Below are 23754 nucleotides of genomic sequence, written 5' to 3'. Positions count from 1 at the left end.
CAGGTACAGATAACGACGGAGGCGACAACGGGACGTGTCCCCCGTCGCCCCCTGCTCAGGCGTCCCCGCCCGACGAGATTGGATCCTTTCATGCCATGATTTCCAGGGCATCCAAGCTCTTCCAGCTCCGCCCAGAAGAGAAGAAGGAAGGTTTCCTTTACCAACGCGCGAGGCTAAAAGGAAGACGGTCCTCGCCGTACCGCTTCTTGATGACATCTGGGATGAGGGGCTCACCCTCCTCAAGAACCCTGCCACGGCGCCGGCAAGGAGGGACTGGTATGAGAAGTAGTACCGGGTCCCAGACGCTGCCCCCTTGTGCCTTCGGGCGCAACCTACCCCGGATTCGGTCGTCTCAGCGGTGGCAAAGAAGAAAGCTGGGGGGGCATCGGCCTCGACATCAACTTCCCCGCCGGATGGTGAGGGCAGGAAGCTGGACACAATGGGACGACGGATCATCTCATCCGCAGTGACGACTATCAAGGCGGCCAACGCCCTGGCTATCGTAGCCCGCTACGACAGGGAGTTGTGGTTCAAAATGGCCCCTCTGTTGGACTTCCTTCCAGACGCCAAAAGGGATGAGGCCCTTGAAATCCTACAGGAAGGTGAGATTGCTTCGGACCACGCCATCACGGTGGCAACCGACATCGCCGACAACGGTTTCCGTCAGTTGGGCAACAGCGTTTGCTTGAGACAACGAGGATGGCTCAAGGCCCCGGATTTCCGCCAGGACGTACAAACCAAGGTTTTGGCCATGCCCTTCGACAGGAACAACCTGTTTGGGAAGGCGGTTGATGAGTCCCTTCAGGCCATCAAGACAGACACAGAGACTGCCCGGGCACTGGGAGTGCTCCAACAACGATGGCCGTCCTTTCAGAGCTCCGGAGGCAGACAAGGTGCCTCCAAGGGATCCGGCAGTGGCTCCTCCACGTACCGCCAAGCGGCAAGATCTTCGTCCCAGGAAGCCTACAGGGGTCGCGGCAAGTCAGGTGGTGCCCGTCGTCGTCGACAGGGAGGTCAAGGAGGCAAGGCGGCCTCCAAACAAGATTGAACGGACCGTGGGGTCGGGCCCCCGCCGAAGCACCCCGGTGGGAGGCCGGCTGGCGAGGTTCGTCAGCGTGTGGGAGTCCATCTCCACTGACCGTTGGGTGCTGGACGCCCTGGCCCAAGGGCACGCCCTCAAGTTTCAGAAGAAGTGCCCTCGCATTCCACCCGTGGCCAGGAAGGAAAATCACGTCCCTCAACTACTGTTGGAAGTAAGGGTGATGCTCAAGAAGGGTGCCATCGAGCTCGTCCCAAAGAGGCTTTGCGTCTCTGGAGTTTACTCAAGGTACTTCCTCGTAAAAAAGAAGACAGGAGGATGGCGCCCCATCCTGGACCTGCGACGACTGAACAAGTACATCAAGTCACAGAAGTTCCATATGGTCACCCTCCAGCACGTGCTGGGACAGCTGGAGGAGGGCGATTTCCTGTCGTCGTTGGACTTGGAGGATGCGTACTTCCACATCCCCATTCTAAAAAGACACCGAGTTCCTCAGGTTCGTGGTCCAAGGCCGGCACTACCAGTTCAAGGCCCTCCCGTTCGGATTGAAGTCGGCACCCAGGGTGTTCACCAAGTGCCTCACACCGGTGGCGGCGCGGTTGCGCCTACAGGGGATCCACGTCTACCCCTACCTGGACGACTGGCTAATCCGGGCAAGTACAAGGGAGCTCGCCGTGGAGCACACTGCGAAGACCGTCCAGCTGCTCACGGACCTGGGATTCTCCATCAACTTTCCAAAATACCACCTGGTTCTGTCGCAAGTCGCCCTGTTTCTGGGAGCCAAGCTCGACACAGTGGCGCGGCTGGCCTCGCCCTCGGAGGAAAGAACCAGGACCATTCTGGGTAAGGTGCAGCGTCTGCTGGCCACGGACATGGCCAGGGTAAGATCTATCAAGTCCCTCCTCGGGATGATGTCCTCCTGCATTTATCTGGTGCGCCTTTGCAGGCTTCGGACGCGCCCCTTACAAGAGTTCCTCGACGCCCGCTGGGTCCAGTCGACGGGCAGCTTTGAGGACAGGATCCCTCTCAACGAGACGTTCTGTCAGGCGATCCGGTGGTGGGGTACCCGCTCCCATCTGTCAGCGGGCATGGACTTTCAGACCCCAGCTCACCAGGTGACGGTGACGATGGACGCCTCCCTGGAAGGTTGGAGAGCGCACTCCTGAGATCTTCACGCGAGAGGCCTTTGGCTCCCGGAGGAGAAGTCACTCCACATCAACATCTTGGAGCTCCGCGCAGTGTTCTGGGCCCTCAGGTCCTTTCTTCCGTCCCTCAAGGGCAAGGTGGTGAGAATCTTCACCGACAACACCACCACGATGTTCTACATCCGGAAGCAGGGCGGAACCAGGTCCCCGGCCCTATCCAAGGAAGCCCAGGATCTGTGGCATTGGGCCGTCGCGGAACAGATTTTTTTGGTGCCTCTTCATCTGGCAGGAATAAAAAACACGATCGCCGACTCACTCAGCAGGGAGCTGCGCTCGTGCCACGAGTGGGAACTACGCCAGGATCAAGTGGATCGACTCTTCCGACGATGGGGCGAACCCCAAATCGTTCTCTTCGCGACGGCGACGAATTCCAAGTGCCGGAGGTTCGCCAGCAGGTTCCCCCAGCCGAGGAGCATGGGCGATGCTTTCTCGTTCCCCTGGAACAGGCTATTTCTTTGTGTTCCCTCCGCTGCCGTTGCTGCTCCCGCTCATCAACCAGCTCAAGAGGTCCCGGTGCAGGATGATCCTCGTCACACCGGTGTGGCCGAGACAGATCTGGTTCCCGGACCTTCTGGACTTGTCAACGTCCACACCAGTCAAGCTGCGGACGGACGCAGACCTTCTCTCCAGAGAAGGAGGCGCCATTCTTCACCACAACCTGGAGTCGCTGAATTTGCAGGCCTGGCTCCTGCAGCACTAGAGTTTGGAGGGTACGACATCCCGGCCAACTGCAGAGCGGTTCTTGCAAAGGCCAGGGCGTCCTCATCTCTCAAGTGCTACGGACATAAATGGAAGAGGTTCTGTCTGGTGCCGTGCACAGAAGATTAACCCTCTCCGGATTACGGTCCCTCAAGTACTGCCGTACCTACTGTAGCTGGCCAAAGCTGGACTGGCTCACGCCTCCATCAAAATACATCTGGCGGGAATCTCCCGATATACCAGGACTACGGGACGGGCGTCCTTGTGGTCTCATCGCCTGGTGAAAGAATTCATGAAGGGACTATTCCGATCATTCCCGCCGGTGAAGGCTCCTGCCTCGGCGTGGGAGCTTAATGTGGTGCTGACCAGGCTCATGGGGGCCCCATTCGAGCCTATGCATTCGGCGCCTTTGAAGTTCCTGTCACGGAAGACAGCTTTCCTCGTGGCCATCACCTCCGCACGACGAGTGGGAGAGATCCAGGCCCTATCTTGCAAGCCTCTATACTTGACTTTTCATGACACGAGGGTGGTGCTGAGGACGCACCCCTCCTTTATGCCCAAGGTGCCGTCGGACTTTCACCTCAACGAGCCCTTGGTGTTGCCAGTTTTCTTCCCGTCGCCTTTGTCGCCAGCCGAGAGGACTTTGTGCACTCGCTGGATGTAGCTAGAGCGCTGAGGTGCTACGTGAACCGCACAAAGAGTTTTCGGAAGACGTCACAGCTGTTTGTGAACTTTGGGACTGTGAATCAAGGGAAGGCTCTCTCGAAGACTTCCATTTCCAGATGGCTCTCCGGCTGTATCATGCACTGTCACCGGTTGGCAAACCGACCGCTGCCCGGCCGTCCGAGAGCCCATTCGACCAGAGCGATCGCTGCTACCACGGCGTTTCTGTCTGGTGTGCCCCTGCTGGACATCTTCAGGGCTGCGACGTGGAGGTCGATGCACACCTTCACAAGATTCTACTGCGTCGATCGGGACTCCAGGGAGGAGTTCAGGGTCGGCCAAGCAGTGCTGCGCAACCTGTTCGCCTGTGGTGAGCCTGGTGAGGAGTTAAGAGATGCTTAATGTTGAGCCTGTTGCCACCTCCCGTGGTTGTGCATGTGTGTACTGCTATGTATTCTTATATTCATGAGCATGTGAATCCATGCCAGACCCCATGCTGGAGAAGGAACAAGTTACTTACCTTTAACTGTTGTCCTCCAGCATGGGTCTGGCATGGATTCACATGCGAACCCTCCCGCCTACCCCTCTGCGGCTCTTCACTTGGTCATACTGCCACTTTACGTGCTACCAAATCTGAGGATGGCTGCCAGAGGCGGGGCTTAGGGAGAGGGCAGTCATTGGCTGGGGGCAGTATGACACAGAGACCAGTGATTGGTTACTACTAAGAAAGACAGATCAGAAACGAAACTGATACTGATTTTTTTCTATACCGAGGATTCCCGGCCTGACGACGGGGAATATTCATGAGCATGTGAATCCATGCCAGACCCATGCTGGAGAACAACAGTTACAGGTAAGTAACTTGTTCCTTAGAGATCTTCCCTGCTGACGTCAGGAGAACATATCGCTATCCTCACTATTAAGTCATGTGAAAAGCTTGTCCAATCAAAACAAAGGATATAGTAAACGTGCATCGACTTTACTCGATCTTATGTTGGCCACTTTTATTTCAATGTAATTAAACAAATAAAACCATTTTAAGCTAATGTACACCCCAATAACAACCTAATACAACCCTCCCACTCATTTTAGGTTGTTAGGAAGCAATCCCAGTATTTTGTTTTTATTTTTAAAAACATATTGCTTCCTAAATTAACGTCAGTTACCCCTCTTCCCCTAAATAGAAATCACATGATCAATACATTATAGTTTTGAAGTATTTACTTTTTTATTTTTTATTTATTTTTTGCCGCTCCGAACTGATCCAACCCTGAGAAAGAAAACTACATTATCCTCAAGTCCCAAACTTTCAGAAATCATTTCTGACCCTGACCACATGCTCCCTGGCCTCAAAACTGCTGTGTACATTACTGTACATATAGGAAAATCTTCATCTACCACTATCTATCAAATGTACCTTCATTCTGCTTATTTATTGTATGCCTCTTAAACGTATGGAAGCTCACATTAAAGTGAACTCTAACTTGTATATGTAGAAGAGGTGTATGACTTCTGAAGTTCGTATTTGTATGCAGCCTGGACTTTCATGTTTTCTGGAGATGGAAATTGCAGAATGAATGAACTGTGAAATTCGTTCGCCTCTTTTGTACAGTTGTTAAGAAACACGGACATTAATTCTGTGCATGCTTCAAATATAGATTCATTTCAGTCATTCATATTTCTAAAGTGGCCAAGTTGATTTGCAAAATTCCTTTCAGTGCACTAGTTCCTGATAGTGCATTCCAACATTTGGGAAAAACGAAGTGGCCAATTGAAAGCCATTTGGGCCTAAAAGTGTCCCCCCAACCCCAATGTTAAAAGCTGTTTAAAGCATGATCAAAATAAAACAAATTTAAAATATGAAGCATTACATGAAAAATGCAGAACTTTTCCATCCATAGGCGGCTACCTCGGAAAAATTCCACAGTACATTTTTGATTTGTATTTTTTAATTTTCAGGGTTTAAAAGGTATTAAAGAAAGTGTTATGTTCTGAAACTCGAAAGACAATCTTTCCTTAACTAATCCATTTGCATCTTTTTTTTGTTAATTTTGAAAAACCAACTGGATTATACTATATTTTTGTTTCCACTCACCCCAGCCCTGTTTTGATTATAGTATGCCAGCCATTTTAATTTCTTTGTGTGTTCTGTCCTGTTCATTAGGTGCAATCCGTTTGCATAATGGCAGTCTTAACCATCTGACTTGGCTGGGGTTGCAATGGCAAGATCTCGACTCTCTTCCAACAATACGCAAATGGTTGAAACAGCTATTTCCTCGCCTGCCTCAGGAAACATCCAGACTCGATACTAATGCTCCGGAATCCATTTGCCTTTTAGATCTTGAGGTTTGCTAGGTTCTGCAATTTTAAAATGATTTTCTGAAGCAAGTATTATAACCGACTCTAAAGTACCTTTTTCTTTTCATGAACACAGGTATTTCTACTTGGTGTAATATTTACAAGCCATTTACAATTGCAAGATCACTTTAACGTCCACTACAGTTCACACCAGCCAAGATGCTTACCCATGGCTGTCTGCAAGCCACTTTGCACAGAAAGGCATAGGTCCTGGTGGGATGCGGTCTATAACCTAATTCACAAAAAAGCACAGTAAGTCAAATCAAAATATGTATTTTGTGACTAAAAATTGATGTGCAAAACATAGGCTTTCTTGGCAGCACAATATTTCCAAATCTTCATTTTGAAATCTGAAATGGCTTTTACAGTCTGTCGAAAGGACATTACAAGAAATCTATACATGTCTTAGATCCTGTTGGACTGCTTTCTCTGAATTTCAAGCATGTCTAGGCTATGTTCGAGGTGGGCAGCTGCAATATGCTGAATAGGAAAGGAGGATGTGGTATACAGGTAGCTGAACTCTGTTCAGCACTACAAGGTAGTCCAGGATCAACCCTTCCAAGGACTATGAAACATTTCAAGTTTTATGTGCTGTCTAGCTGCATGTATTCGAGTGAGAAATGTACATTTCTCTACTGCATAATGAATTTTACTTACGTTGCAGTGCATTGCCATTTCCTATTTTATTTTTAACGGGCACTGTTTATAAAATTCCACATGTATGCCAAAATGTGCGGTGGATATCCCTGATTGAGTCATTTTATAACTGTTACTTGAAAATTGATGGGTTGTTTTGATGTGTTGTGAGAAATCTGAGGGCCTCCTCACTTCTTTAACCAATATATCCTGCTCCCAGGTGGCCAGGCAAAGTCTGTTGCTATCGGATCCTGACCCTGAGGGATGAATATGCGAGGGAGAACTACCTGGGTTGAGGATACTTGGGGAGTGGAGAAGAGGCACCCTTAAGTGAGACACATTATCCTCCATTTCCCTTCCATAATGAGTTGATTACCCCCAGGCCTTTATAGGCTACTACCAATCCCTTCCCTATTCAGCCAGTAAAACATATCCCAAGAGACATCAGTTAGGTACTGGGACGACTAAGAGAGAATCCAGAGAAATACATCCTTGTTTTATTGACTCACGCACAAACACACACCAGTTAAGTACTGGGATGATGAGGAGGAGGCAAGCAAGAGCAATGCAGAACTCACAAGCCGGCAATGAGTGGTCTCGTTCTTTTTGGACCAATCAACCTGGTGGGAGGTTTAAAAGAGGCAAGAACTGTGAAAATTGAGTCAGCTATGGAAGCAGATCAACAGACTGCTGGAGGAGTGCAGACTCCACCTGCAAGGCGGCGTGGCAGATGGAGAGCTTGAGAGCCCTGATTAGATGCAGAGTGTATGCAGCAGAAAGCAAGATTGAAGGAAGCTGGAGGCCTGTGGCGAACTACGGAAAGGGAACCAGTGTGATCAGACAAAGCTTCGGAGTGGGGCTTGAGCTGCGAGAGACAAATTGGTGGCAGGAGCGAAGCAACGGAGAGCTGCTGTGGAGACAGAGTAAGGCGCTGCATGAGAGAGAGGAAGCTTGTGGCAGCCGCAAGCCTCACTGGAGTTCTGTAAGCACTGATCTGTGAGTCAACCTGGGCATGGGGACACCGGGGCGGCAGGCGAGCATGTCAGACCTGTGAGAACTTAAATGAATGCTTAACCGAAGCAAAGCAAGCAATTGTGAATACTGATTTGAATGAAAGCAAGTACTGTTGAATACTGATCTGAAGCAGTTTTGTGGAATCCCACGCGATAAAGGAACTGTGTAACTTGAGTGAACAAGCATTGGCAAGAGCCATAGAAACATATGAAAGTGCAACAAGTGAATAGTGGCAAAACAAGCAATGGTAAAGTGTCATGCAGATGTGAAATGAGAATAAACCAAGCGCCACGGTAGAGCTGAAACAGTGGCAGACTGCATACAAGGAAGAACAGGTAATTCGGGTGTGTCGGTTGTGTGACTTGTAATAGGTGGACCAACAACTGTGCCTAGATCGAGGACACCTACCTTTGGAAAAGCCACTTAAGATCCTTGCAAAGAAGCTTGTGATTGAATATAAAGAAAATTTGGTGTGGACTGAAAATAAGGAACTGATCTTTGTGAAATTGGTGAAAGATAACTGTTTGGACAGTTTTTATGAAGTCCAACAAAAGGCTTAGTAAAAACATTCAACTGAGACAGCACAAGACTCCACTCTTAGTATAAGGCTGTACCACCTGAGTTTGTGGTAGCGTAGACAGAAAAGCCAGGCTTATTTTAGGAGGGAGAGAGGGCTGAAGGAAAGTACATAGAAGCTGTAGTATAGCAAGGATTCAATAGAAACATTACAACTAGAAGTATTAGAAACATTTACAACTAGAAGTATTATAAAAAGTAAAGGGTCATTATAAATACAAGTAGGCCACGTTAAGTCTTGGGGTAAGTACTGGAGTCATAAACACATTTAAAAAACACAATACTTGAAGGTACACGGACCAACGCATAAACCTTCTTCAGAAAACCTAACAGTATTTCTAGGGAAAGTCTGGCCTTATCATACACATTTAGTATAGGACACACCTATTCATGGGGAGTAAAACCCATAAGTTACTTTCTTATTACTTTCAGTAATACAAGGGTAGTAGACCATAGAAGTTGTGCAGTGACACTCAGTTAAGGAATCAGTTAGTAAACCAACCTGTAAGTATACCTTTCTCACAGATTCAAGGAACAGTAGGATCCTTATAACTCTCATTAAGGATGACATAGTTATACTAGGTGAGTAAGACCTTTTTGTGTAATATAAAATTACAGTTGCTTTTCAGCTCAGTGGAACAAAGTCTAAGATGAGCAAGAACGCTTTACACTGATTTAGGATGCACCAGCCAGACAAAGGTCAGCTACACCTAAAGAACACTGTTTAAGAATGCACACAGCTATTCTAAGGCAGTTAAAACCTATATACTTTTAAAAGAAGCTATCGGCAACCTAAAGGTAAGGTAACAGCAAGTCAGGGGAAGCAACACCCAATTGGGGACACTCATACATTTATATCTTAACAGTAATAGTAAAGTGAAGCCAACAGCATTACTTTTGGGAAGCGGGGGCCCTATTCACAGGTGAGTAAATTAACATCTATCTACTTTTGGTTAGAATGGCAAAACAGTTTCAAAGGAAAGTAAGACTTTCAGTACAATTATTAAGAACGACACACATCTATTCAAGGTAGGTAAAACCTAAGGCAAACTTATAATAAACAGGCTACGCAGCAAGTTAGTTGAAGCAAGACTCAGTTGGTAAACGTATACACTTATTTTCTGAAAGAAAAAGTTAGCTGAAGCCAACAGCATTACTTTTGGGAAGAGGCACAGCCACGTCACAGGTGAGAAAAAATAACCTTGCATATACTTTTCAGAATGGCAGAACACATTCAAGGTAAGTAAGAACTTTTGTAACTGTTCACTCTTAAGAGTTACAGTTACCAACTAACTCTTTTACAATTAAGTACACTTTTCAGGCAGACCACTTTAATTATCCAGCCCTTCCATATTCTATCCATGAGCTCTCTGAGGCAGAAGAGGCACCTTAGTGGTCTAGGAGCCAGCTTTAGGCAGGGTGAGACAGGCTTCTGTTGCAGAAAAAGTGAGAATTCATGTGGATGACTGTTCAAACAAGTAAGTATTTTACTTTAAGTTAGTTAGGGTCCAGGGACTGCTGAACGAAACCCTAGCAGGATTCCAGCAGTGGGCCTGGGTGAACTGGATGAGAGGACTCCCAATCATAGAAATACACCAAATGCTTTACAGAAATCATACAGCCTTAAGGAAGTAAATACCCCCGCCAACACAGTACCTCAGCATAGAAGAAGAATTGCAGTGGGGGAGACTTCAGAATCTGCAGCCAAAAAACCCAGTCGATGGATTCCTTTGTCATGAAGACAGAAGACGAGACTCCGGAAGGGATTTTTCAAGCAAGGATCAACAGGGAAGGCTTCAGGCAAGAGTTTCCTCATGGGTGGATGCAGCACTGTCAGGAGCCAGAAGAAGACTGAATATCGCTGGCCGGATTCTCGTCACCTGGGAGGTCCAGGACTCAAATCCTATCCCTGGAGTCCAAGCAGGATATCACTGAAGTTTCAGCTCGATTCGGAGTTCGGAAGACCGTGGCTCGAGGTCCCAGGGTATTGGGGTATTGCAACCCCTCAAGGTAGCAGCGCAACGTGGAATGGCTCAAAATGCAGGTCTCCTTGAGTCTAGTAGATCTCATCAGGCTCTGGGTCGGGCCGTGTTTTTCCGCCGGTCAATTGGAAGGAAGCGTAACAGCAGGCTCTGGTTACACAGCAGGTTCTCTGGTCGCTGGAAATCATCTCAGCCGCGTTTTCTTCATCTGTTAACGCTCACCTGATAACCCAGGGGGGGGGCGTCTGGAAGCTCTGAGGTCTGGAACCCTGGATAAGTAGTTGCCCAACGTGGAAATAATGAATCTGCATTACAGGAGGGAGGATTTGTAATAACTGTCTTTAGTGGGTGAATCTCCCACCTCCCTCAAACCGATCCCCCTCCCACCGAGTCTTTCACACCTTATTTTCGAATATGGTGAGCTATCCGTCCTGCGTTTCTTGTGCAGGGGCACTTAGCGGTTGCTGGCGCTCCGACCGAGTTACTTCACTGGTGCAGTGCGCCTTCCTTCGGGTCCAGGCTTGCTGTGACCCCAAGTCTGCTGTAGACAGGTAGGTTTGATGTTTTATCAGTCTTTGTCTGCTCTTATATGGTGGTTTGCAGAAGTTTCATTAATGTCTTTATTTCCTTCTTTACAGGTGTGAAAGTCTTTTGGTGCTGGCGTGCCCGTTGGAGAAGCACGCTTTAAGTAAGAGAAAGCACGAAGCGCGACGTTCTTTTATGGTCTATTTAAGCTAACCTGTGTTCTCCTCTTCTCCTCACAGGCCACTGTGGAGCTACGAGTGGACGAGAGAACGATGAAACCTGTGCCCAGGAATCAGTTAAGGTAAGTAATGCATAGAGCGCAGCGCGTTTGTTAAATGTTGAAAGCGAACCTGAATATATTTCTCCCTTACCCTTGCAGGATGCTGCTGTGGTGTTCTGGATGGAAGCGCAACGTAGCGCGACCAAATTCAGGTAAGAATAATGAAATTCGATGTTCTGAAATCGCGTGCGTTTTAATATTATTCCCTTTCTTGTTATTACAGGTTGCGATGTTCGAGCGGAGGCTGCGACAGCGGATTGCAGGAATTCCTCAAGCTAGAACTCACAGGTGAGTGATGTTGATGCTGTTCTTCTCTTTATTTCCACAGATTGCGGTTTTCGAGCGAGGGACGGTTGAGATGTTGGATCGTGTACTCACAGGTAAGGCAGAGTAATCTTGTTCTTGTAGGACTGCAGGGAGCTGCCGAAGACCAGGAGCTGACCATGGTGAGTGTCACGCTGCTAGATGCAGAATAACACAAAGTGTGTTCTGCTGTTTGGGTGTGGGTTAACTAGCCCAGGTAAAGTAGTTCCGGGCAAAGTAGTTCCAGGCCCAGCCACACCCAAAGCACTAGACTGCATGGCTTGGTTCTTACAGTATATGAGCCTGGCGCCAGGACTGGCTCCAGGAGCCCTTTTGTGGAAGTTTTAAGACCCTTAGGGCTATTGTGGGTGCTTGCTTGTGGCACAACCTGTGGCCCTTAATAGTGGTCATGACACATCTTCCTCTTCGGACTTGGTTCCAGTGGTCGACTCGTCAGCAGCTTCCAGGTTTAGAGTTTTTATCAGGAACTACAGCACGTCTGCATTCTCTCCCTGCATTTTTCAGCAAGGGGCGGCCTGGCTGTCCACTCAGGACAGCCAGCCCCACAGTTGGAGATGTTCGCTTTCAGGCAAGGTGGAAGGCAAAGGGCTGCAGAGCTCTGGACTCCTTCCTCGCTTCCTGCCTTTCCAGACACTCTGGAGCCTGGGCGGGGAATCTACAGAATTCCCGTCGAAGACAAAAAAGCCACTGAGGTCGTTCCTGCCTAGAATGGCAGGGGAAGACCTCAGAAACAGCAAGCAATTGTGAAAAAAGTAGCCAACCATTTTAGTAAAATGGTGGCCCTTCTGTGCATGACCAAGGTTGAATTAACAGCCTGCGAGTAATGAAGACTAAAAAGTCATAAAAGTAGTTACACTGCCACCAGCCATTCAAGGAAACTTGCAATTGTAACAAAATGTTACCAGATAAGTAAAAAAGGGGATACATTGTATACTCTCAGCACTCCACATAAGGTGAGGTGGGGTGTGCTGGCTCACTATATAAAATGTAAAGGGAGATGAAAATCCCTCTTTACTAATTGGGAACTGTAGTTCACCAAATTGAATGAAAGAGAAATTAACTGGGGAACCCATAGGGCAAACCGGCCTAAGCCCAACAGTTGTACAAAACTAGAACTTCAACCCTACACTATGGAGAGCCATAAAAAGGTCACCCCTAAAAAGAGTAAAAGACTAGGTGAGAGGGGAAACTGATTCCCCTTCACCTAGGGACAAGGTAAAATAGTTACCTTGTCAAAGCAAAAAGGTCTGGGGTTGACACAGGCCAGGAAGATTTATCATTGATATGAAAATCTTACCTAACAATAACCAAACCAGAAGAGCTGTAAAGAGTCGTGTTTTGGAGAAGGTCAAAGACTTGAAAGCTTGTGGAAGTGGGAACCCCTTTGCACTGTGAATTATCTGGGACCTTGGAGAAGGGAAACCCTTTGCCAACTAAGAGCTGTCTGAAGCTCTGGTCTTTTATTTGAACACTTCTCATTTTGACGCTGACATCCCTACACATTGTATACAATTAGATGTGAGGGCAAGCATAGGTTTTGGACACAGACAGACATTTACTTTGGACTTTCTGACGCAGACTATTTTTATTTAGGTAGGGAAATACCACCTTTGCATAGGGCAAGCTAGGTCTTTTTCCCAACCCTTTTTTGTCGAAGTGTGTGTTGCTGTACGTAATGATCATGGAGTAAGATGAAGATAAACTAAAGGTTAGTGTAGGGCCTAGGTTTCAGAACAGATACTCAACCTTTCAGAATTTTAGTTCGAGTGGATGTGGTTCTGTCTGGTAGGTGTCACAGTTGAAAGAATCAAGCCAGTTTAAACCCAATACTACTATAAGATATTTTTATATTGGGGAGCACAAATCTAGGATTAGGTTTTGACTGAGCTCACAGCATGGAGTTAAGACGGCACCAACAAGGCTCTAGTCGGACCTGGAACCATGGTCGTCAGGATATAACTCTCTCACTTACGCAAGGCTGCATTGATGGTGGACCAACATTTTCTGGGGTTTATAGTTCCCTGAACACTGTCTCTCCTGGCTGCGACCAATGTCCACAAGCTAACGGGTTTGGCTTTCTGGAAACTCCTACCATATATACTGTGACGATTCACCAGATCTCGTCACTTCTTCCCACAGAGGAGCCCTTTCCTATGAGACTAGGGAGGTGGAGCTGCTACCTAATAGTCCCCCTAGGGGTGGTAATGTGCAGGAGGCCCACATAGGGGGGATGGGATGGGATTGCCCTCCTGGGGATAAGGACATTCACCTGGGGAAACGCCTCCCTAAAACCAGGTCACACAACCCTCTACTCTCATGGTCACCCTTTTCTTCCACCCTCTATAGTGGAGCCATGCGTTATAGTGAAGCCATGACTGTGCCAAATGTAAAATATACTGGGACGAGCAAGAGGAAGGGAAGCATATGGAATAGCAGTATGCAAATAAAATCAAGTACTGTAACGAGGTGGCCCATGAGAGGCATGAAGAATACTATAGAGACTTTAGTGAATGTTGTTGACATTACGCAAGGGTGGAGTCAACCATATAAAGCCGAAAGTAAGAAACTACCACCATGGGAGTCTCCTCGCAGAACCCTGGAGTACGCGAACCAAACACGGGGGGTTCAAACTGGTAAAACTGAAGGTGAAGCAGAAGCATCTTGCCTGAATGACAGGATGCTACCTAATTGTCCTGGGAGCCAGCAGGCAGGCGATTCACTTGGTGGTGTTGCGACTGCAGAAAGGTGGACCATCTGGTCCAGAAACAACGCAAGACCACCAGCTTGCCTCATAACCACACTGGAAGAAGGAAGAGAGGTGCCTGTAACCATGTGAAGACCCAGAGCCGTGTCCCAAGAATACCATAGGTAATGGGAATGGCAGGAGGTGCGGCCGGGGTCCGGGAAGTGGCCCAAATAGAACTTGTTGCTTAGGGAGTCATCTCCCTCCGCGCAGTGGCCTAACAAATGCCACTGGTACAAAAGCGTGCCTCACGAGTCATCTCCCTCATCGTAGTGGTCTATCTAATACCATTAATAAGACTGGGTGTAATGGGAGCCTGCTCCCTCGTGGTAGTACTGCATCAAATACATGTATTAAACCAGAGTCCTTCAGGAGACCTATCCCTCATCAAGATACTATGTTTGGAGAAACCAGTAAGGAGTCATATGGGAGAAATGCAGAGAACCTTGGGAATAGTATCCCTCACCAGAATGTCAAATGTAAGCCAAACAAGTCTGTGAACTTGTAGATTTCCTGGAAGGAATTAAAGAGACTAAATCACGTTTTCTACTGAAGTCCTCAAAGAATACTGTGAGCTTTTACAGAAGGACCAGGAGAAAGGAGCTATTCCCCTGGTCCGTTGTAGTTGGGGGTTACTGCTACATTGCTATAATACTGAAGTGTTAACCAGGAGAAGGGAGTCCTTCTCCTGGTGAAGGAAACTCAAACTTTACTTAAAAACTTAGGTTTCTACTTAGATGGTTTTCTGACTAAAGACCGCAAGAACATTTCTTTTGACAGACATTCTGACAGATCACTAAATTTTCTTGGGTTGAGGCAGGACAAGCCCCTTGGATGATTTTTTAAACATTTTCTTTTATTTTTATTTTAGTTAATTGCAAACCTTTATAAAAAAGAAACATGTTACATCTCTTATTTTTCAATTACATATAAAACCGTCATACATCAATAGAATACCACTCATCTGAGATACTCTGCTTAGTTATTACCCATTCCTCATATCATTAAAATGCAATCTTTCTCTCAAAAGTCCATATCACATGCGTTTCTTAGTTCTAAATAAGTTCTTCCAATATTAGAATCTTTTCCATCAGTCTCATAGCTGCCAATATCATGCTTACATTAGTGCCCACTAGAATCATCTTCCCCAATCGTCAGCTGATAATGTTTGAGATGCCTGCAGAAAATTAACCATGTAAATTGTTCTTGTTGATGACAGTTTCTTGCATTTCATCCATAGATGAAATGAGGATTCAATGGACACTTTCTCATCGCAATATCTACAATGGGCCTGCTGGTCATCTAACTGCTTGCAAAATCGCAATACCTCTCTTGTGAGTAGCACAGTTAATCGGAATCTCATAATCTGCGATAGTGAGAAGGAAATTTGTCAAGATACGCAGGCAGGTTTTTAACAGATCTTCATTCGTGGTTCAAATCTAGCGCAAGGCTGTAATGATTCATTGCTTCATGCGTGTCAGTCCAATCCTGTATCAATACTTTTTTCTTGATCTTATCCGGGTTTGTTATTAAGGTATCTCTGGATGTTCCCAAGGCCTTTAGCCAATCTGCGCATCTTCCTTCCCACTCTTCCAAAACACCTTCCATTTTCAGACCTCTAGACTTTCTCACAATTTCGAAGGGTGGAAGATGGTCTTTCATTTCACATTTCCTATATAAAAATAGCGACTTCCCTAGGACCATTCAACCCATTGACTGAAGGCAGAGTTCATATCTAACCAGGCTGATAGGCAGACTCTGAGGTATCCCAAGGCCCCCTTCCAAAATAGGCCCTTGAGATGCCTCCATATCTGCCATGTCAAATTCAGCATGGATTCCGCACCATACATCCATGTTGGCACCACTTTCTCTCTGTAGAAGGTTATAAAGGGGGACATTGTTAATTTGCTATTCCGTTTGTGGAGCACCTTGGCTTGCGCCCTCAACCTTAACACCTTATCTCGCCACATCTCAACCCAGGGTTTCTCGTTTATACTTCTATTGATCAGTACCCCCAGATATCCAATCGAGTTTACCTGACCAATCTTATCTATTCCAAGATACCATTTAGATCTATTAGCTGATTTTTTTTTTTTATTCGGCCCAGTTAATACCGGAATTTTAGATTAGTTAGCGTCTATTTAAAAAAAAAATATTTGTGTAGGCCAACAGTTTTATTAGTCTCTATAGACCTATAGGCGTCTGATCCAGGGTCCGACCCCCTGCGAAGATAGCAGGTAAGCATGCACCAACATGTGTTTACACCCTCTGTCCCCACAGGCCATCCCCACCCTCTCTGGTCCCCCCGTGTTGTTCCCTTGTGCCCCCCCTTCCTGCACACAGGAGTCTGTCCTGATGCATTCTGTTTTCACCATCACCGTCTTGTGGCCAATGCTAGATTTTACTTTTATGGACTTCATTGATTCACGGTGCGTCACCCTTTCTCAACTTTCATGCTGGACTTCCTTTGCATCTTGTACTCATGGTGACCCTGAATCATGCTGTTCCCATCTTCATCTTGTATCCAGACTTGCAACATTATGTGTTACTACTGACTTCTGCTATTGTATTCGCTCTCCCCTCTTGCTTCTCCACTCTTTTTGACCGCTTACTCTCTGTTCTGTCCTCCCCTCTCCCTTTTCCTATCTCCTCCCCGCCTCCCCTTACTTTCTTCTATGCACTTCCTCTATCAGAATTGTCCCTGGACCTAGTATGATGGCAACTTTGTCTGTCGCTCCCCCATTCCCTTACTGTCCCCCCCCCTTCCCTCCAGCACTATCTGAAACGTTGTCAGGCATAGTACTATAGTCGCTTGTTTTGTTCTTCTCCTCCCTTTCTGCACCCCTCTCGCTCACCTTTTGTTTACCTCCAGCTCTACCAGAAATGTTGTCAGGCCTAGTACGGTAGTCGCCTGTCTGTTTCCATTTCCTTCCCACTCTCCCGCTCCCTTCCTTATCTGTGTTTTAGCACTTGCACTATCTGAAATGTCATCAGGCCGAGTACAATAGTTAATTTCACATCCTTACTGTTCATGGCCTGTAAGAATGTTGTTGTATTTTCCCTTGTTCCCTCCCTTGCCTTGAAGCGCTTTGAAACATATTGTGTATAGGCACTATATAAATAAACTATCATATCATATCCATGATGACTAAATCACCCGCGTATAGGATCCATGGAAGTTCTAGGCCTTGGATTTTGGGGGTGGGAGGGGGCGCCTTGACCGAGCACTGGGAATCTTTTAAGTCCGATAAGTACAAGTTGAATAGTATCGATACCAAGGGGCATCCTTGTTTCAAGCCCCTAAATGTATTTATTTGTCTCGAGTATACCACTTGAGACATCAACCGTATCCTAACTGAGGTTGAGGAATATTATGCCTGTATGGCTTCCACCAGATCTTCGGGACATTTCCACTTTCTGAGTTTCCGCCTTAGGCTCTCCCTGCTTATGCTGTCAAAAGCCTGGGGGAAGTCTATAAACGCTAGATACTGTTATTGTGTTAATTGCCTTTGATTTTAGTAGGCTTAAAAGAAATAGGTCCAGATTTGTCCCTACTCCCTTTACAAATTCCGTCTGGCGTTCATCTAATCTGCCCGCCCCTTCCACCCATGCTTTTTTAATTTGGCAAGTATCAGTGAGGCAAATATTTTCCCCAGTATATCCAGAATGGGATAGGGTGGTAATTGGAAGGATCTTCCCTATAGCCCTGCTTTAAAATCAGGACAGTTAGTGCCAATTTACATGAGACTGGAACAGCCCTTGCGATCATTATCTTTTTAAATAACAGATCAGCAAATGTGGCCCTGAACTCAGGGGCCTCTTTCAACATGCAGTGTGTAAGTCCAGTAGGAATTGAGCTTCTTGATCATATATCAACCTTGTTCCAATCACATAGCCATGTATCTAGCAGTATTGCAGTGTCTCTATTACTCTGTTGTTCCAGCAGTGCAATTGGAGCTGAGTAGTGTCTAATCCGTGTTACTTCTGGCACTAGATTTATTGTTATTGCTGATTGGAAATGTTCCATATTATTCAGGCGCTCCCACAGATTGCGAGCATTGTTTTTACGTACAATTTCTTTCTGCATCATGTTGATCTCTCAGGGACCTAGATGCCTTAAGCCAGTTCTTATATTTTTGTTTGTGTTTTAAAAAATGTTATTTTCGACCTCTTTTTCCCCTAATTTCCTTAGTTTTCTCAGTTCAGCCCTCCGAGATCATCTTGCTACCACCACTTCCAAATTATATATATGCTTGGCTTTTAACTCCTCTTTCATGGGATGGGGGCAGGGGAGGGAGGGGGTTTAGTTTGTTTGAAGTCTCTTAAAAGCCAAGCATGGTCCAGTCCAGCTATATTGGTATTTGCATAAGCACTGAATTTTTGATTGATCCCGGAACATCTTTGGGTCTAATTCTATGACAAGAACGGAGGTGAGCGTTATGCTTTCTTCTTTAATACTGCCAAACACAGCAATTCAAAACTAAACCTCTTCTTCAATAACATTTCATTTTTTTATTTTTAAATGAACCTTTTTTGAAAACTCTGCATCTAAATAGTCTTCAACTGGAGCCACACTAGAGTTCCCATGAGGCCCCCTGCCAGTCTGTAGTCTCTGCCTCAACTCGCCCTCCAATGAGAGTCCAGCAACAGGTATAAACCTCTCAGCACAACAGTTGCTTTCCTCTTCTTTTTTGCTGCCATCACTAGATAAGTAGCACGTTATGTTGTCTTATGTGCAAGCGCTCATAAATAGATAGATTCAATTCCCTACACAAAGGGTGGGTTTATTGAGCGCAGCGCAGCGTTACTTTTCAAGATTCCACACAGCGCAGCGTATGACATTAGTAGCGCGTGTGGAACAATTGAAATCGGAGCGGCTCTACTGTCACTAGCGGAGGGGAAGCGGCCCGCGAGCGTAATCGCAAGTGTGAGGGCCGTTTCCCCTCGGATGTTATTAGGGTTTGTGTATTCAGCTACGCAAGCCAGCTGAACGCGTCTGTGGCTCCGCGTATTACACATTGTACGCATGCGCGCGCATGCGCATATCGTTCCGAAAAGACTGTTTCCTTCTCCTGAGCTAGTTAACGGTCGAGCAGGTCATTATTCAGCGATCTCCTCACGCTGATCTCGCACTCCTTTGTCAGAGACTCATAAAACATTTTTAAAAATTATAATTTTAATACCTTTGACTTCAGTGAGAAGCACTCTGAAAAGCGAGCATTACAGCTCTCCCAAGAAGTTACTTAGCCCAGAGGCACAAACGTTGCACTTGGACATCACAGCTGGCTTCTGACAGGGGCCTGGATTATTGGGATGAGTAAGAGGTGCACGAGGAAGAGATGTAGGAAGAGGAGAGGGATTTATCCCTCAGTTTTAAAAAGGTCCTGGGGGACTCCCTGGCCAGAGCAGTCGCTCAGGGGGTTCAGCCTATTCAAGAGAGATTAGCTGCTCTTGAGAATATATTGGGCAGCAACGCTGGCTTGATTGAAGATCCTGGCGAGAGGACCTCCACAAGACTTCTGGAGGATACGAATAGGGGGTGTAAAGTCGCCCGGAAGAGGAAATACTCTTCTACCCCCCGGGCTCTATTAAGGGGACTAGAGATCAGCCCCTGGAGGCAGCTGACGCATTTCTCCGACTAAAAAATGCATTTATGGCCAGCTCAGCTCAGCTCTGCCCAGCCCCCCCCCCCCCCATCCCAGGGGAAGAAAATACAGGGGTTGCTGTATCGTCCTTGGAAGAATATGGCCATGACGAAGATGAAGATGAGACCCAAAGCAGGGTGGAAGTACCAGACATTTCCAAACCTACTGGTACCACCCAAGCCAGCGCAGTGGAAGGTACCCTCATTGATGATATCTCGGATATGTTTGAGCCGGACATGATTCGGAACCCGAAATCCACCGAATGGACACCGTCTCCCAGAGTGGCGATATACATGGCCCAGAAACTCAGGAAGCCACTGGAGAAAGAAACGAGATTCCGGCTCAAAGCCGAATGTCCCAGGCCTGAGCTTAACAGCAAGGCCGCGGAAACTCCAGAGCTTGACCCTAAAAGGCTCTCCTTCGTCTCTAAAGCCAGTAAGGACCTTAGGAAAGGCATGGATCGCGCCTGGCGCTCATGCCAAGACAAAGTGCTAGATATATCCGGCCCCATAACAGAAATTATGGACCTTGCGGAAAGATCCAAGGACACGGGCGAGCCTGTCGATCCCAACATCCTAGCGAACTGGGCACAACGCGCCGTCTGCATGCTCGGCAACGCCAACTTAGCCTTGTCGGCAGAAAGAAGAAAGTCTATGCTCATCAAAATAGACGCGAAGCTAGGTGACCTAGCCTCATTCGAGGCAGGTGAGAGCGCACAAGGTCTACTCTTTGGCGACACTTTCGTCAAAGAAATGAGCAGGTTTGTGGGATCCTACGCAGCCTTGTAGAAGGCACAAGCGTCAATCAAAGTATTTCCCCAGTGAGTTTTTGCCGGGGCTGGTCGATTCCAAGGCCGTTCGACCGGCCGTTTCAACGCAAACAGAAGGCCCCAGGGACCTAGAGCCCAGTACTGGGAGACTCGCCAGCAGGATGCATTTTTCCCCGAATAGAGGCAGAGGCTTCAGAGGCAGGAGGGGAAAGGCTATTACAGACATCAGAATAACATCTCAAGTGAGAGTGCGCAGCACGAAGTATCCTCCAGTAGGAGGGAGAACAGAGCTATTTATACACAATTGGGGAAAGCTTTTGTCAGACGCCTGGATTATCCAGACAGCGCAGGGTTATCATCTAGACTTCATGAGTTTGCCCAGCCAGAAGAGCCCCCCTTCACGCATTATCTGCTCAGAAGAGGAGACACTTCTGCTAGACAAAGAGATACTAGCGCTAGCGGAGAAGCAGGCGATAGAAAGAGCGCAGCATCACTCTCTAGGTTTCTTAAGCAATATGTTTTTAGTGCGCAGAAAGGAGAAGGTGCACCCAGTAATCAATTTGAAGGAGTTAAACAGTTGGCAAGTATACAACCACTTCAAGAAGGAAGGAATCCATCTTTTAGCCGACCTGCTCAGGCAGGACAACTGGCTAATACGACTAGATCTGAAAGATGCATATCTGACCGTCCCCATAGCGCCACAGTATCGACCCTTCCTGCAATTTATGTGGAAGGGACAGACTTGGCAGTTCAAGACTCTCCCATTCGGCCTCGCCTTGGCCCCTTGGGTTTTTCCCAAGCTGATGAGACCCCTCGCTGCAGCACTGAGAGACGAAGGTTTGCGAATGATAGTCTACCTGGACGACATACTGTTCATGGCCGAGGACAAGCAAAGGCTGCAGCAGCAAGTGCAAGGGCAATATCTATAATAACAGAGCTAGGCTTCTTAATAAATTATGAAAAGTCTGAGCTTTCTCTGTGCAAAAGAATAGAATTCCTGGGCTTTATGATAGATACAAAGAAAGCCACTCTAGAATTACCCATGATGAAGATCAGAGCAATAAAAAAGGATCTCAGGGCGACTCTGAAGAAGACGGTTATATCGCTTCGGAATCTAGCCAGGATAGTTGGACTGCTAGCGGCCTCTATCCAAGCAATATTCCCAGGTCCTCTCCATTATCGAGCTCTTCAGAGGCTCAAAATAAAATACCTGCGCAAGGGTTGGAGATATCATCAATCGGTTACCCTAGACCAGGAAAGCAAGTCAGAGATTCAATGGTGGCTCAGCAACATGGAGGCCTGGAGCGGTCGTTCCATATTCGGGGAGAGACCAGAGATGATTATAAAATCAGACGCCAGCAGGTCATGCTGGGGCGCGAGGTGCGGTCTCGTGGAGACAGGGGGAAAATGGTTGCAAGAGGAGCTAGACTTGCATATCATTTGTCTGGAGCTCCTGGCGGGATGTTTCGCGATTCAAGCTTTTTCCAGAGAAAAAGTGAAGTGTTCTATCCTTCTCAGGATGGACAACATATCAGCGGTCCGATACATCAACAAGCTAGGAGGGACAAGGTCAAGGATGTTAGCAGAGCTAGCCAAAGATTTTTGGCATTATTGTCTGCAGAAGGACATAGCTGTCAAAGCAGAGTATCTTCCGGGAACCAAGAACGCGGTGGCGGATTGGAACTATCGGTATCTAACAGACTCAAGCGACTGGATGTTGCACACTTCAGTTTTCAAGAAGTTACAGCTGAAGTGGGGTCCGTTTGATTCAGATCTATTTGCGTCGAGACTAAACTCTCAGCTCCCCAAATATTTCAGCTGGAGGCTGGACCCGGGAGCAGTCGGGACGGACGCCTTCCTGCAAGATTGGAAGGATCACATCCATTATGCCTTTTCCCCCTTCGCAATGCTGGCGAGGGTTCTAGCAAAGGTCCGCAGGGACAAGGCGGAGCTAGTCATAGTGACGCCGGAATGGAAGTCGCAAGCGTGGTTTCCAGTTCTGATGGAACTTTCTACAGATTTCCCTCAGAGGATTGCCCACAGAGCAGATCTTCTAGTGGATCCGAAGGGCAACCCGCATCCCCTGATTACGAACAACACCTCAATCTGATAGCGTGCAGAATTTCAGGCGCAGATTGTGTTTGTCAGGCCTTTCAGATGAAGCTACAGAGCTTATCAAGGTTTCATGGGCACCGTCGACAATGCGGAGCTATAGTTCCGCTTGGCAGGCTTGGGAAGTTTGGTGCAGGGGGAGGAGTGTTTCTCCCTTTTCAGCCTCTATAGAGTACATATTGAACTTTCTTGCAACTTATCCACAAGCGGGATGGCATACAGGACAATTGGTGTATATAGATCGGCTATTTCAGCAGGTCACGAACTAGTAGACGGGCAACCCGACGGAGAACATCCAGCGGTGGTTAGACTAATAAAGGGAGTAAAGATGACAAGACCACCAGAGTCCAGGTACTCTGTGCTGTGGGATGTCAATAAGGTATTACACCTGTTCCAAGAATGGCCCAGGAATGATTTATTGTCAAAAAGACAGCTGTCTGGGAAGCTTGCTGCTCTCCTGTGTTTAGTCTCCTGTAGAAGAGTGTCAGACGTAAAAGCGCTGGAGATAGACGGAAAGATTTTCTATACAGAGGGTGTAGTATTTAACATTGCGCAGCGTACAAAAACAAATTCTAAGATAATATCTTACCCTTATTTTCCTGGCAATAGTAAGCTCTGCGTAGCCAAATGCATAAAATCTTACGAAGCAGCAACATCAGCAGATAGGCCTCAGGGGATTAAGCAATTGCTCATTCCGTGCAGAAAGCCTTTCAAAGCAGTAGCCACAGCGCCCATAGCTTGATGGGTGAAGGAAGTTATGGAAGAGGCCGGTATTGACATTTCTGTTTTCGGAGCACACTCGACAAGAGGATCGATGGCTTCAAGAGCTTTTGCAGCTGGAGTTCCGCTGCAGGATATTCTTAAAGCAGCAGATTGGTCTAGTGACTCAGTTTTCAGAACTTTTTACTTTAAGCCCGTGGAAAATATCGCCATGGCAGTAGTACAGAGCTTTGAACAAGCATAATGCTCGCCTCCGGTCTTGTCATAGAATGAAGATTGCCAAAGCACACAGCGCAGGAAGTCTTGATTCTATTAAAGACACAGAGGCGAGTATTATCCCTCCCTGAGGGAATTGCGTTACATTTGTAAGAAAATGAGGTGAAGAGCTAACAATATTTCTTTCAGAAGTATAGGTGACGAGATAAACGAATTCCCCTCCCTAATGTATCATCTCTTTTATTTAA

The 23754-nt window shown here is 47.0% G+C and overlaps 1 protein-coding gene across 2 annotated transcripts in view; it reads left to right on the top strand.

Annotated features, from left to right (window-relative positions):
• LOC138526301 (E3 SUMO-protein ligase RanBP2-like) overlaps positions 1–23754 on the top strand; it is a 1824256-nt gene that overhangs the window by 534974 nt on the left and 1265528 nt on the right. For both annotated transcript variants that reach the window (XM_069636876.1, XM_069636877.1), the window contains exons 10-11: positions 5771–5952; positions 6041–6216. In XM_069636876.1, the coding sequence (XP_069492977.1) occupies positions 5771–5952; positions 6041–6216 (358 nt within the window). The remainder of the gene's footprint in view (positions 1–5770; positions 5953–6040; positions 6217–23754) is intronic.

This window comes from Ambystoma mexicanum, chromosome 7p (genome assembly GCF_040938575.1).
Source record: "Ambystoma mexicanum isolate Mex_15411 chromosome 7p, UKY_AmexF1_1, whole genome shotgun sequence".
NCBI lineage: Eukaryota > Metazoa > Chordata > Amphibia > Caudata > Ambystomatidae > Ambystoma > Ambystoma mexicanum.
This window is presented reverse-complemented; position numbering and strand designations above follow the sequence as displayed.